This window comes from Lissotriton helveticus, chromosome 11 (assembly GCF_964261635.1).
Source record: "Lissotriton helveticus chromosome 11, aLisHel1.1, whole genome shotgun sequence".
NCBI lineage: Eukaryota > Metazoa > Chordata > Amphibia > Caudata > Salamandridae > Lissotriton > Lissotriton helveticus.
In genome coordinates, this window is record NC_136072.1 from 75,301,561 (window position 1) to 75,317,434 (window position 15,874).

General features: G+C 40.8%; 1 protein-coding gene across 5 annotated transcripts in view; it reads left to right on the forward strand.

Moving 5' to 3' along the window:
* LOC144791618 (dehydrogenase/reductase SDR family member 4-like) overlaps positions 1–15,874 on the forward strand; it is a 379,701-nt gene that overhangs the window by 311,681 nt on the left and 52,146 nt on the right. For all 5 annotated transcript variants that reach the window (XM_078666343.1, XM_078666346.1, XM_078666345.1 and 2 more), the window contains exons 5-6: positions 8,960–9,061; positions 10,800–10,870. In XM_078666343.1, the coding sequence (XP_078522469.1) occupies positions 8,960–9,061; positions 10,800–10,870 (173 nt within the window). The remainder of the gene's footprint in view (positions 1–8,959; positions 9,062–10,799; positions 10,871–15,874) is intronic.

Sequence of the window (15,874 nt, forward strand, 5' to 3'; positions counted from 1 at the left end):
TGTCCATCAACTGTTTTTTTTGCAATTTTCACCCCGAGTGGGCTGGGGATGCTCAGACGTGAGTCCCAGGCTCTCCACACCACTGGAGTCAAGCTATCCAGGCTGAATGAAGGCTGATAGCCAGAAACCGGTCCTTGGATGCTTGATTCCGGTCTGGGAAAGACATGGCTTGGTTAGTTCGGACTGGACTGTTCCCATGAGGCACAGGGTAAGAGCTGATTTGCATATAGCCAGTGTCTAATCCAGGGTGATGTGGAGTGCAAAAAAACGACGGATTTAAGCCCAGATCCTTGAACTGGGGTGAATGTATGACATTGTTCTACATTCTGTCCATCAACTGTGTTTTTTGCAATTTTCACCGCGAGTGGGCTGGGGATGCTCAGACGTGAGTCCCAGGCTCTCCACACCACTGGAGTCGAGCTATCAAGGCTGAATGAAGGCTGATAGCCAGAAACCGGTCCTTTGATGCTTGATTCCGGTCTGGGAAAGACATGGCTTGGTAGTTCGGACTGGACTGTTCCCATGAGGCACAGGGTCAGAGCTGATTTGCATATAGCCAGTGTCTAACCCAGGGTGATGTGGAGTGCAAAAAAACGATGGATTTAGGCCCAGATCCTTGTACTGGGGTGACTGTATGACATTGTTCTACATTCTGTCCATCAACTGTGTTTTTTGCAATTTTCACCCCGAGTGGGCTGGGGATGCTCAGACATGAGTCCCAGGCTCTCCACACCACTGGAGTCAAGCTATCCAGACTGAATGAAGGCTGATAGCCAGAAACCGGTCCTTGGATGCTTGATTCCGGTCTGGGAAAGACATGGCTTGGTAGTTCGGACTGGACTGTTCCCATGAGGCACAGGGTCAGAGCTGATTTGCATATAGCCAGTGTCTAACCCAGGGTGATGTGGAGTGCAAAAAAACGATGGATTTAGGCCCAGATCCTTGTACTGGGGTGAATGTATGACATTGTTCTACATTCTGTCCATCAACTGTGTTTTTTGCAATTTTCACCCCGAGTGGGCTGGGGATGCTCAGACGTGAGTCCCAGGCTCTCCACACCACTGGAGTCAAGCTATCCAGGCTGAATGAAGGCTGATAGCCAGAAACCGGTCCTTGGATGCTTGATTCCGGTCTGGGAAAGACATGGCTTGGTAGTTCGGACTGGACTGTTCCCATGAGGCACAGGGTCAGAGCTGATTTGCATATAGCCAGTGTCTAACCCAGGGTGATGTGGAGTGCAAAAAAACGATGGATTTAGGCCCAGATCCTTGTACTGGGGTGAATGTATGACATTGTTCTACATTCTGTCCATCAACTGTGTTTTTTGCAATTTTCACCCCGAGTGGGCTGGGGATGCTCAGACGTGAGTCCCAGGCTCTCCACACCACTGGAGTCAAGCTATCCAGGCTGAATGAAGGCTGATAGCCAGAAACCGGTCCTTGGATGCTTGATTCCGGTCTGGGAAAGACATGGCTTGGTAGTTCGGACTGGACTGTTCCCATGAGGCACAGGGTCAGAGCTGATTTGCATATAGCCAGTGTCTAACCCAGGGTGATGTGGAGTGCAAAAAAACGATGGATTTAGGCCCAGATCTTTGTTCTGGGGTGAATGTATGACATTGTTCTACATTCTGTCCATCAACTATGTTTTTTGCAATTTTCACCCCGAGTGGGCTGGGGATGCTCAGACGTGAGTCCCAGGCTCTCCACACCACTGGAGTCAAGCTATCCAGGCTGAATGAAGGCTGATAGCCAGAAACCGGTCCTTGGATGCTTGATTCCGGTCTGGGAAAGACATGGCTTGGTAGTTCGGACTGGACTGTTCCCATGAGGCACAGGGTCAGAGCTGATTTGCATATAGCCAGTGTCTAACCCAGGGTGATGTGGAGTGCAAAAAAACGATGGATTTAGGCCCAGATCCTTGTACTGGGGTGAATGTATGACATTGTTCTACATTCTGTCCATCAACTGTGTTTTTTGCAATTTTCACCCCGAGTGGGCTGGGGATGCTCAGACGTGAGTCCCAGGCTCTTCACACCACTGGAGTCAAGCTATCCAGGCTGAATGAAAGCTGATAGCCAGAAACCGGTCCTTGGATGCTTGATTCCGGTCTGGGAAAGACATGGCTTGGTAGTTCGGACTGGACTGTTCCCATGAGGCACAGGATCAGAGCTGATTTGCATATAGCCAGTGTCTAACCCAGGGTGATGTGGAGTGCAAAAAAACGATGGATTTAGGCCCAGATCCTTGTACTGGGGTGAATGTATGACATTGTTCTACATTCTGTCCATCAACTGTGTTTTTTGCAATTTTCACCCCGAGTGGGCTGGGGATGCTCAGACGTGAGTCCCAGGCTCTCCACACCACTGGAGTCAAGCTATCCAGGCTGAATGAAGGCTGATAGCCAGAAACCGGTCCTTGGATGCTTGATTCCGGTCTGGGAAAGACATGGCTTGGTAGTTCGGACTGGACTGTTCCCATGAGGCACAGGGTCAGAGCTGATTTGCATATAGCCAGTGTCTAACCCAGGGTGATGTGGAGTGCAAAAAAACGATGGATTTAGGCCCAGATCCTTGTACTGGGGTGAATGTATGACATTGTTCTACATTCTGTCCATCAACTGTGTTTTTTGCAATTTTCACCCCGAGTGGACTGGGGATGCTCAGACGTGAGTCCCAGGCTCTCCACACCACTGGAGTCAAGCTATCCAGGCTGAATGAAGGCTGATAGCCAGAAACCGGTCCTTGGATGCTTGATTCCGGTCTGGGAAAGACATGGCTTGTTAGTTCGGACTGGACTGTTCCCGTGAGGCACAGGGTCAGAGCTGATTTGCATATAGCCAGTGTCTAACCCAGGGTGATGTGGAGTGCAAAAAAACGATGGATTTAGGCCCAGATCCTTGTACTGGGGTGAATGTATGACATTGTTCTACATTCTGTCCATCAACTGTGTTTTTTGCAACTCTCTTTCAGTCTCTTCATAGCTGTCTTGGAGGTCCTCATTACTGTAGAGGCCATAATTCCTGGTGTTAGATCACAAAACATTTTTGACTGGAACTAATGCTAATGTACCTTGTGGTGGTAAGTAAAGTAGTGCTTGCAAAAACCACATTTTACCATGGTATTTATAAAAGCAGCTTTATGGCGGTAGTAATGTGTGAGCAGAATGTTTGTACATATTTGTGTGTTGTACTTTGTTGTAGAGGGGATGTTGAATTTTTTGCTGTTGTGAAAAATTGAATTGTGTCATTATTGTGCTATATTGTGGTTTTTGTGTTGCGTTCTGGTTTGACTGTTTTGTGTTATGTCATTGTGTTATGTCTTTGTGCCGAGCATGTCTGGCATGTATTCTAATGTCATATTGTTATCAGTTCTTTAAATATACATAAAGGTGCTTAGATTGCACCCAGAGGAGTATACCTTTCTCACCTACTGGTGTATCATTTAGACTCCAAGGAACTGGTTCAATTGGAATTTATATAGGCGCATTTTAATTCTGAAAAGTACACTTTACCATCACAATGTGTGATAGGTTCAAATTATTATCTCATTTAGCTACTCTGTATTGAAAGCAATCCTTTCTTGCTACTTTTTCCCAACATTGGCTAATGTTAGTATGACATCATTGAATATAATAAATAGCATTTGTGTTTGCAACACATGTACGCATCATTTTTGAATACCTGTGTTTACAAGCATTGAAACAATAAATCCAGGCCTATTTGCTTTGCCAAGGCGTGTTCTGTATCTAAAACTGATATGAAAAACATGACACCAAATTCAAAGTCAATTTAGTATTTGAACTTCTGGATGCATTCCTATTTAAGTTTTACTGACCAGTTCAAACTGTATTAAGTGAGCCTAATTTCAAACAAGAAATTCATCATGAGGTAGTACAGAAAACTGTATCTAAATAATTTCAAATGTAGTTTTGCAACTATCCCAAAGCTGAAACAAAATATGAATTAAGATGATCCTTTCCCACAATATTTTGTACCTTTTTCAAGCGTAATTCCAGGCAAGAACTCTCCAAATGCAAACATTTGGAAGGCCAGCTTTTGTGAACATGGTTAAATGGATAAGGAAATCCTTGTGGTATACAAAGATGTGGTGGTAGAATTGCACAGCTATATCACTTGACTCGTATGCTGTTGCACACCAAATAAAGAGTGTATTTTATACTTGTGGAGAGAATTCACCTTTCTGAGTGGTCTCTCTAGACTTTACACATTTCTTTAGGCTAGAAGTAGTAGTGTTATGACTTTCAGTACTGAGAAGCCGCCATCAGTCTCGCTGCTGGTTGTAATTTATAAAGCATTGGCAGGAACCGCAGTCATGGTCAATGCATATTGGAGTTTCGTGCAGGGTGGAGTCAGCATGATACTATATCCAGTAATATAGTGTCCCTTCAAGAAACCTGGGAAAGGGTCCCATTATACCTGAATGGGTACCACTCCTTTTACACAGCAGCCGTTCCGTCATCTGCTGGTCGGGCTAAGGGCGGTCTTCTGACATTGTTCTCTAATACTCTACCGTTTAAGGTGAAGGCATTTTTGATTGATTCTCCTTATTATCATATTATTTTAATTGAACACTCTCTGGATTATTGCTGGCTTTTTATTAATTATTGCAATAATAGCTTTGGAAGTAACCAAGCAGCGGTGTTGGCTACGATAAATCCAGTAAACCCTGTAATATAATCTGGTTTGGGGATTTTAATGTTCACCCTAGTGATAAGCTTAATGCATCAATTTGTGGAATACAGGATGAGGAAGGAGATTGTGCCCCCCATTTCTGTCATACTGAATATGGTAATACCCTAAATTGATTAGTAATGATACATAATCTTACCTTTTTAAATGCTGTTGATAATTTAACTGGTCAGTTTGAACATACTTTTTCAAATAATTTTTCGTCTTCTACCCTTGATTATGTTTTGGTTTCTGATGCAATGATTGGCCTTTTCTCTATTTCAAGATTTCATTTCATTCATTTAATGGCCATGCTGCAATAACTTTCTGCATGCAAAACACTAAGGAAATTGAGTGTCCTTATGAACTCCCTATAAATCCTGTGATTGCGAGAGAGAACGGTATCGCTTTAAAGTGGGAAAAGGTGGACAACGGGAGTTTTATGGCAAATGGAGTCTCTAAATGTTATGGGGAAATATTCTGTTGTCTAGACTCGGATTTGCATGACAAAATGCTCCTGGATTTTGATTTAATTAACTGATGTTAAAAATAATTTAACCTGTGTGAACCTAAAAAATATAGTTGGTTCGATAATAATTGTGATAAAACCCCTAAGAGTCTGCATGTAGCTCTGAAGGCCAGACCGCGAGATACATTACTGGTAAAAGGCTTGCGTCAAGCCTACAAAAATGCAAGGACTACTAGGCTGATGTTTTTAAAAGAAGAATGGTGGGAAAACTTGCAGAAGGCTGCTATACTAAAAAGTTCACAAGCTTTCCGGTCTTTGATTAATGCCCTCTTTCTAAAGCATGAGCAGGCTATGACTACAGATACTAATGTTTGCCAAGAGGCATGGGTAATTCACTTTGAGGCCCTTATTGGAACGGATGATATGATAACCTCTCAATCCTTTCCCTATGTTTTGGAGATTGATGAGTCTTCTGTCGGCTTTACCCTCACTGAAACAAAACATGCTTTAAATCGATATAAACGAACAACGGCTCCAGACCGGATGGAGTTCCTATAGACTTATTCTTAGATAATCAACATCTACGGGCTCCACTCCTAACACATTTTTTAAATAAAATTGCCTAATCAAAAGCACCGCCATCTTGGAAAACAACTGTAATCGTTCCTATATACAAAAAAGGGGATAGGTCGATTCAGAAAAACTATAGACCTATCTCCTTAATAGACTCTACTCTAAAGTTTATGGGCAGATTGATCTTAAAGAGACTAGAGGACTGGGCACTGGAGAAGAATATTATTATCCTATGCCAATTTGGTTTTAGAAAAGGGAAAGGCATGGTCGATCAGTGTCTGAACCTGAGTCTAATTATGGCAAAATGCACAGCTGCAAAAAAAGGTCATCTCTACTTAGCCTTCATGGATCTGTCCGCAGACTTTGACTGCGTGGCACAGCCTAGGCTGTGGCAGATCATGAAGGAGATGGGTATTGACCTGAAGATTATTAATATTATTTGTGACCTGTATACAGATGCTTCAGCCTGTGTTCGCTATGCGAGGAAAGGTGAGTGCACAAGGTCATTTAAAATTGCAAGAGGCGTAAGGCAGGGGTGTGTTCTCGCCCCCCTCCTATTCCCACTCTATACTAATAGTGTGGAATCCGAACTGATGGGCTCTACACCAGATGTTCCTTATATTAATTCAGCATAAGTGCCAATTTTATTATATGCAGCCAACGCCGTACTCTTAGCTCGTACTACTAATGCACTGTGTTGTCTAGTCTAGTATTATACACAACTTATGTGTAATTTAAGCGTGAAAGTGAATTACTCAAAGTCATTTATTTTAGTAGCAGGCTCAAAATATCGAAATTATCCTCAAATCACTACTGAAGGGGGAAAAATGGCAGTTGTCGATTCTTTTAATTATTTAGGGATTATGTTTGATTCACAAACAAAATGGCAAAAGATGATCACTAATAGAGGAACTCAGTTGGAAAAAAACATTGGGGCTTTAACTAAGTTTATAAAAAAACAGGTTTAAAACTAATAGATCTAATAAAAACAGTGTACCAAGCCAAGACTGTATATACCGCCACTTATGGGGCAGCCGTCTGGGGCATGAAAGTCTGTACAAAACTGCAGATTATTGAAGATTATTTCCTAAAAGGGGTCCTTTTGTTACCAACGTCATGTGCTAACTACAAGTGTCACATGGAACTAGGTGCCCCTTATATAACTGATGTAATTGCAATGGCCCCTATCCTTATGTGGCACTCAATATGGCGAAAGGAGTCCCTTGCTTTGACAAGAGAGATTATCAAAGATGTCCTGAAACTGGATGGAGTAGGTAATGCTGCTTGGCTAACTTATGTCGAAACAACATTGAAGGCGGCTGAGCTACACTACCTCTTTTTGGAACCTTCTAACTGCAGTTCTATATCCAAAATTGACCTAAAAGCTTGACTGCTTTCAAATCACCAGATAAGAAGTGATATTAAAAATATCAATCTATCAACAGTTAAATCTTACTTGGGGTACCCTACTATAAAAATAAATAACTCAAACAGAACATAATTAACCTACATTACTAATCTTCAACATAGGTACGTCTTGGTGAGGTTTCGATTAAACGATATTCCGTTAATGCTGGACACTCCTCGCAATGTGTTTGTTGTTTCTGAACTCCCATTTTGTACCTGTGATAATCAATTGGTGCAGGATGATATACATTTTTTTTTCTGTAAATTTTATTATAATGAAAGGAAACGTTTCATTATCCCTATTATGCGAAAAATGAATTTTAAATAGTGTCGCGTAGCACTTTATTATCTCCAGCTACTACCTTTTATCTGTTTCTCTTTAGCGTCCTTTTTATTATTGGCACTAAAAAAGAGATCTATAACCATCTGAAATTATATTCCTACAAATGAAATGATAGTATTACTGTGTAAATGATCATGAATTTATATTTGTATTTTAAAGTAACGATCTTTTTCCATGTGTGCTGTAATGTTGTGAATTGTCTTTTATATGTAGTATACTTTTTAGGCCTACATTGTGTTGGCGAAATAAAGTTTTTCTGACTGACAAAAAAGAGAGTCCTAACAAAGTTGTAGTTACAGCACCTGATTTATGTGTGTTGTGCCTGGTAGAGCTACTTTTCGTATCAATGATCTATTTTATTGCGGAAAGATAACAATAAGGAGCATCTATTAGCATGTGCTTTCAGAGTATTCAGAGGGGCGGAGTATAATTACTCTGTAAAAGAGAGGGGGGCTATAGCTTTGAATGGGGCTGTAGAAAAATGTGTTGTTTCCTGTGAAAATCTTAATTTACCATTAGGTCACATAATGAACCCCAGAGAGAGCTTTTTTGTTTGAAGGGCCTTGACTTGGTATCTGTTTGCATTAGTTAATGGGTTGTCAGGCGTCAAGAGTACTCATTTAATGTGGAATACATACTTGGGTCTGACAACTACATGGCTAACTGTTGCCAAGATTAGTCTCCAACTGTTCAGATTCAGCTGTGAAAGAGCTTTCAGCGGAAGATGAGTTATGCATTGAAAAAACTATAGATCTTATCACCCAGAGTGTAATTACTCAGGAGGAATAGAAGAAGGATGAGGTGTGTTGACTCTAGTTTTCATCATTGTTTGGAGTTTGGGAAGAAATAATGGCATAGAGGGGAATTCTTTGTTCTGCACTTCACCCATATTCTAAAGTCAAGTGTGAAACTCTTTAGCAAGGAAGGGCTCTTATTCAGAGGCGCCAGATTAGTTGTTCCAGAAGGTTTAATAGTAGTGTGATTTACATTGCCTATGAGGAACATTAGTGGATTGTTAAACTAAAGGAGCATCTTCAAGAAGATTTCTGGCCCCGGGTATTAATTTGGCTGTTGAAATGTCTGTAAAGATCATGTATAGAGTGTCAGAGTAGTAATAAGGTTTGCAAATCCCTCATTCATCTGAATGCATGTAGGTGTTACCCAATGGTCCTTGGTTAGAAATTGTGATGGATATAGTAGTTTCTTTGAAAGAAGAGGGATTATCATACCATTTTTTGGAGGACTAATCACTAACAATGTAAATGTATTAAATTAAAAGTTTAGTTATCCAAATGTATGTTAGGTGGGTATTCTTAAAAGTTGGGATGCCTTCTGCCCACCTGGATCTATGTTGAACACCGCTGTTTTTTCCTGCCTATGAAACATGTTCTTTAGCCCTAAATATGCTAACTAATGCCATATAATTACATGGTGACTGTTCATGGTCCTCTAATTTTCTGAATTTGTTTTCAAATAAGGCTTTAGAAAAACATGGAAGAATTGACTATCTATTCTCCAATGCAGCCGTGGGGTTCGATGCCAAGAGCATCTTTGATACCACAGAAGAAGAGTGGACTGAGGTAAGACTGCATAATTCTTAAAATACTTTTATTTTGCGAGTCCCCACTCAGCTCAAGAGTATTACTGGGAGGCTCAGTAAAATATACTGCAAACACAATTATATACAAAAATAGAGCTATGTTAAAATTGGCCTTAGAAACTGGATGCTAACTCACAAAATGTACTATGTACCAATCAAAAGCCACAACTGGACAGATTTTAGATATAAATAACAGAATGTGAAAACACTATAGATTACACTTATTTTCACAAAAGAAATGTACATTCCCTTTTGGTTTCCAGGTGAATTGTACGGTATTAACATTACTGCGAATCAGGCTACACTGAATTTTACTGAGTCCCATCTGCCAGAAATGAGACTTATCTGCAGACAACACTCTTCCATACTTAGCTACAGTACAGGTCTGTTTCCCCACCTTGAACAACACCTACCAGACACCCTTTCCTAACTAACTGCAGTCATTAAAACGTATACTAATAATTGACACTGGAGGTTGCAGCTCGCACATTCTCCCAGGATTATTACAGTGATCGAGCATCCATTTGGAAGGCTTGTACCGTAGGAAAGGATACAAAATGGAGCGCAACCAAAACGGTACAAAGAGCTTTTCAGAACATGGACTGCAGCAGTTCACCAAAATGCCATCACTCACCCAAGTGCACCAATGCCTTATAAAACCATTAAATAAATAAATTACCATGTCACTTCCATGCACCACCATGCAATCAGCAGAGAATCACACGTCCAACTATTTCAGCAGCTCAAATACAGAACCAATGAGAGACCTAAAGGCCAACAGATTACCTCCGGTACCAATAAGAACAAGACAGCCTGTAGAGAGCACCACATGGACCAACAGCACTCCCCGGAAATGACAGCCATGTGCTTACTTTTGACCCTCTACCAACTCAAATACCAAAGTATTTCAGGAACATGTAGGGCAATAGATCCCCTTAGTTGGCACTTTGGAATCAAGGTTCATGTGTGCCCTGCTCTTGATCACCAGTAGACAGTGAGCAGAAGAGATCACTTTACTTCTCTGATCACCTAAAGGACTCATTTGCTATTGACATATCTGAGCATATATCAAATACTCATTGCTAACCAGATCCATTATTAGTTATTAGTTATGCTGTCCAGTGCTGGAACTGATATTTTGAAGTGGCCCTTCCCAAATGTTATCTTTAAAAATTTGGTGTCCCATTGATGATTAACTCCTTATGATTAAACGTTGTAAAAGCACTTTGGGTTTACAGCATGCTCCTTGTTTAAAAAAGTGGTAGTAATGGGATGGAGATGAATAAATGTATGGTTTACTAGTTACTGTTTATTCTTCAGTTCCATACGACGAAGGAAATATGGACAGTACTACCAGGAAATGCTGTGGAAGTGGCAAGATTAACAAAAAATAGCATAATTCTCCTGATAATTTTAAAAGGTGTCTTCCAAAGCTGTTGTATTACCAGTACAAACTATGCTACTGATGGTATTCCACTAATGACTGGGTTCTTTATACTGTATTTAGAGGGGCACTTTATGATTGGAGCAATGGTATGTTGTTTGTGGTAAAAAAACAAAACCCCAGAGGAAAAGCATAAATACATCCTCAACTCCATCTAAAAATGATTGGCAAGCAGTAATTTCCTAGGCAGTCACGCTGAGGAAGGCTGATTCTCTTGACTATATCTCAAAGAAGACATTCAATTCCACTTTCATTGTTTCCTTTGTGATTTCAGGCTTTCAACACAAATGTAACTTCAATGTTCCTGTTGGTGAAGCAAGTCCTTCCTCACATGCAGAAGATTGGGTAAGGCTCACAAGCACTGGGGAATGAAGAAATAGTGGGTTATATTTAGCGTTTGGCAGATGGGAAACTCCATTACAAATGAGGCTTCTTCTGTTTTGCCATAATATAGCGGAGAGGACATCGACTTTGTTTGTGTTGTAGAATCTTATCATCCACACTCTAAATAGGCCCCACATTTGATAATGTTGTGACAGAATGTTGTTGCACAGTGGCAGGGGTATTTTCATACTGCCATGTTACAGAGGTGGTCAGAGCCAATTTTACTTCTTACTGATCAGTTTTAGAAGAAGGACAGAAGGTTATGGAGCACATGCCACATGACCTCAACTCATCCTGACTTGGATATCCTACTGATTATCCTAAAGGAAAACAAGGTTTACAGTGGCAAGCACTCCGTAAATGAAGACTGTAAAATTCACTGTAACCATAGCCAAGAAGCAATCCATCTCTGGCGCAATAAGCCACCTTTAGAACTCCCTCCTTGTACAAACAGGCGCTTAACCCACTCTCCATTCTGCATGCACCTATCCAAGCTCAATCCTTTGGACCCCCTCCTGAAGAGAAAACTCCTTCCCCACATTTTGGAGGACTATTTATGGCTCAGTGAATACCGAAAGTCTTAAAGTTAGAATTTTTCTCAGTTTAGGAGTAGTAAAGTTAGGACTCCTAACTTTAGGACTCTTAAATGCCTTCTGTGAATACTGAATAGTTCGGATTTTTCTCAGATTAGGAGTCCTAAAGTTAGGAGTCCTAACTTTACTACTTCTAAACTGATAAAAATTCAAACTTTAAGATTTTCGGTATTCACAGAAGGTATTTAGGAGTCCTAAAGTTAGGAGTCCTAACTTTACTACTTCTAAACTGAGAAAAATCCTAACTTTAAGACTTTTGGAATTCACAGAAGGCATTTAGGTGTCCTAAAGTTAGGACTCCCAAATTCGGTGAATACTGAAATGAGTAAGTGCCTTCTGTGAATACCAAAATGTTAGTAAGTTTAGGATTTTGTCTTAAGTTAGTTCTGTGAATCGGACCCTTGGAGAGGGAGTGAAAGGGGAATGTGGATTGAAGGGCTCAAATGCCCTGGAATTGTGTGCACACCCACAATCTTACACATTTGTTGGTATTCCCAAATTTCCTTCAAATCCAACCTCACTCCGCAACACTTTGAAGAGTTACTCTGGTAAAGAGCAGGAGTACACCTCTTTTTAGGTTATAAAGGGAATCCTCTGAAAATAGATGTGGTGTTTGATATTCTTTCTTTTCCAAAGGGAGAAATATTTACACCATGAATAAATAAAAACATGGCCTTTCACACATCAGTAACATTACTCTATGTGCAGTTGTTCACTATACAATTGTACAGGTGAAAATACAAACCTTTTCCAGTATGCTATCTGGCAGGCTTTCAGGTGAAATGCGTTGTATATGAGTTGACACGCACACCATCTGAAAAATGTGTCTTACCATGTAGTAACAAGATTAAACTAATCACTTTGTGGTGTGTCTGCGTACTATCTCACTGGGGGATATAGCCATAACCCCTGTACCTTAATAACATATTTCAAGGCCTGGGATCACCCAGGTCTGTGAGATGCACTGCCTTAGTCCTTAAGGTTTCAAAAATCTTATAACACATTTAGTGAAAATAAGGTCGAAAATATGTGTGGCGTTCTTGCACATGGAGCGAGCATTTATAAGACCCCCGATCAGGGTCCTACGTGCCCCTTTCTCTGTCGGTCTTTGGTAAGGTTCTAATACCTGTTTGCATCCATGGCAACATATCGAGCCCGCCAACGTATCAACGTTGAGAGCCTGGTGACAAAAACTTAGTTTATTGTTAAAGGATAGTAAGTGTTCTCTAGACAGCTGATGGTTCTTATCAGCCTGAGCAGTATGCCTGGGCCCAGGCCCGTCCTTGGCGCAGACGGGCGCATACAGGCTGGACTTTGGCTTGACTTCGGCGCGACAGTGGCGCGTCCGCTGCGCGGAACCATAACCGTCTGCTTTTATGCTATAGCCTCAATCGCTAGAGATCTGTGACTGGTTGTACGCCTAAGATGGCTGCTATTTTTGGGTCAGATGTCACCTTCCACTCAGCACCTAGCTCGGCTGTGTGAGGGCGTCTGAACTGTAAAGCTAAGTTACAGGTTACTGCAGGTATGGGCACAAATTTAAAATGATAATCTTTGCGGCGCAAACAAAAGTTTAAATCACAAAATACACGAATAGTTAAAACGCTGCCAATAAAGACAAGCGGTCTCCCGGCTTTTCGCCTCAGGAGGACAATGGAGTCTCGCGGAACAGCGCGCTCCCTGCTTTTATGCTGTAGCCTCAATCGCTAGAGCACTGTGACTGGTTGTACGCCTAAGATGGCCGCTATTTTTGGGTCAGATGTCACCTTCCACTCAGCACCTAGCTCGGCTGTGTGAGGGCGTCTGAACTGTAAAGCTAAGTTACAGGTTACTGCAGGTATGGGCACAAATTTAAAATAATAATCTTTGCGGCGCAAGAAAAAGTTTAAATCACAAAATACACGAATAGTTAAAACGCTGCCAATACAGACGAGCGGTCTCCCGGCTTTTTGCCTCAGGAGGACAATGGAGTCTCCCGGAACAGCGCGCTCCCTGCTTTTATGCTGTAGCCTCAATCGCTAGAGCGCTGTGACTGGTTGTACGCCTAAGATAGCCGCTATTTTTGGGTCAGATGGCACCTTCCACTCAGCACCTAGCTCGGCTGTGTGAGGGCGTCTGAACTGTAAAGCTAAGTTACAGGTTACTGCAGGTATGGGCACAAATTTAAAATGATAATCTTTGCGGCGCAAACAAAAGTTTAAATCACAAAATACATGAATAGTTAAAACGCTGCCAATACAGACTCCCGGCTTTTTGCCTCAGGAGGACAAAGCAAGCATTATACAAATGTGTGCAAGTGTAATCAAGGTGAAAATACATTCTGAAAATTGTTAATGATGCAAAAATATATAACCACATTAGAAACACCTTAACATTGCATGGTAGCTGCACAGGTATGTATATTATGTGTCTCTTCACTTCTGAGATTAAATAGTGCACTGTTTGATATTCTTCTATTGTACCTTGGCTTTCAGAATTAGCAGTCAATCATCTAGGGTCCCCAACCCACTGTGCACTCTAATCTCTGTGAACTCAATGTCAGAGTCCATGCCCTGTAACATTAGAGTTAAACACAAATGCACCATCTCTACAATGTAATGGTCTGCTGGACTTTTGAGACAAAGCTTCAGTGTTCATTATGGACTTACAGCCCATTTGCGTAAACTCCTAAGAAGAAAGTTACATACTGTGTTCGAATATCCGTAGCAGCCACCTTAGTATAACAATGTAGTTGCAAGATGGATATTGTTTGTAGTCTTTACTGGTTTCTGAGAGTCACCTTTTTATGGTAGTGATGTACAACTCTCTATGGTCATTTATTTGTGTTTATTTTTTGTATTTATTTAGCTAGTTCTTTATTTTCTTTCTGTATTCTTATAATTGTTTTTGTAAAAGACATTCATGTGACATAGTGAAAAATGTAAGCATCTGCAATGAGGAAGAGGGATGGAAAAAGCAGATTAGTGGTCTTAATCAAGATGAACATGCTCCATGAAAGAGGTGAATCTTTGAATGTCAGTAGAATGGCAAAAAGCTGCTTTCCTGCCAGAGAGTCAGAGGAGAATTCCAGATGGAGGAGGATTGTTGCTGCTGGGACTTGTCCCCAATCTATTTGTTTTGGTGTTGATTTTGAGAGAGAGGGTTGGGAGGCCGACATAAAACTTCGACTTGGAGGGTAGACAGTACAAAGTGAAATGCCAAGTAATGCAAGACTTTAAAGGGTGGTAAATTAAATACTTTGTTTGACAGGTGACCAGTGAAGTGATTTTAGAGCTTGAATAACATGATAAGTGCTTTTCAACTTGAGGAGGTTGGCAGACAGTACAGTTTTGTGCTCTTTGTATTTTGATAAGGATTTTGGCTTGAACGGCCTCATTGCACTATTCAATGTAGAATAGAGCCATAGTTACTGTAAAGGAGATTTGATCTTGAACTTGTAGATCACACAAATGGACAAATAGATGGTTGAAATAATGATCAAAAAGCCATGATATAATAACTTACAAATCCTGCTTGAGAACAAGCGATGTATTCAAACTCTGGTCCTTGACTTTTTGGGTTGCGTTCGAATGAATGATACCTCCTAATAGCTTTTCATCACTGTACGAGAGCCACAGATTCACTCTCTTCATTGTTGTAGTGGATGCCCTTATTTTCTTCAATGGAGGATTTAATTTGTATTCTTTAATAATGAAGTGAAAATTAAGACAACGTAGTGCATAGAAATTTCAAAAACATTGTATTATTGGGTACAAACAGTATTTTAAATCCTACCAGTGTCTATGTGTAAGTTTGAAAAGTAAATACATGCAACTGACCGTTGCCTGTTCTTGTACTTTTATCAAGACATCAAAAACCTCAATTTACATGAAATCAAATATGAAATCAAAAGTTCAAAGCGAGGAAATTGCCAATGCATTTCGGGTTATTGTAACCCTTATTCAGGGGTGCATCCAATTGAATAATGCGATGATAGAATTCGGTTCCTTCCGTGTGGAACTACAACAAAAGTCAAGAGTAACCAGAGATATCACAGAGTGTATCAACAAAGAAACAATGACATAATAAAAATATGATTTGCACATTGTCATTAACTCTTATGTTGAAAAAATAAAGAAAAAAGACAGTAGGTGAGAGTAGAAGCTGCATGAAGCCCAGACATACTATTTCTACGGAGGTTGACTACGAGGACCAAGAGTAGTGAGACGTGGCTGAAAATACGCTACCCTGATTTAGTGTATCACAGGCGTTTATACCAAGATCAACTAGTGGGTGCCAGTAATATGCACAGCAAAAACGGGAAAAATGACAGCGTCATGCTGCATTGGTTGGTTCAACACATACCCGCGCTGCAACGGAGAATCTCAATCTC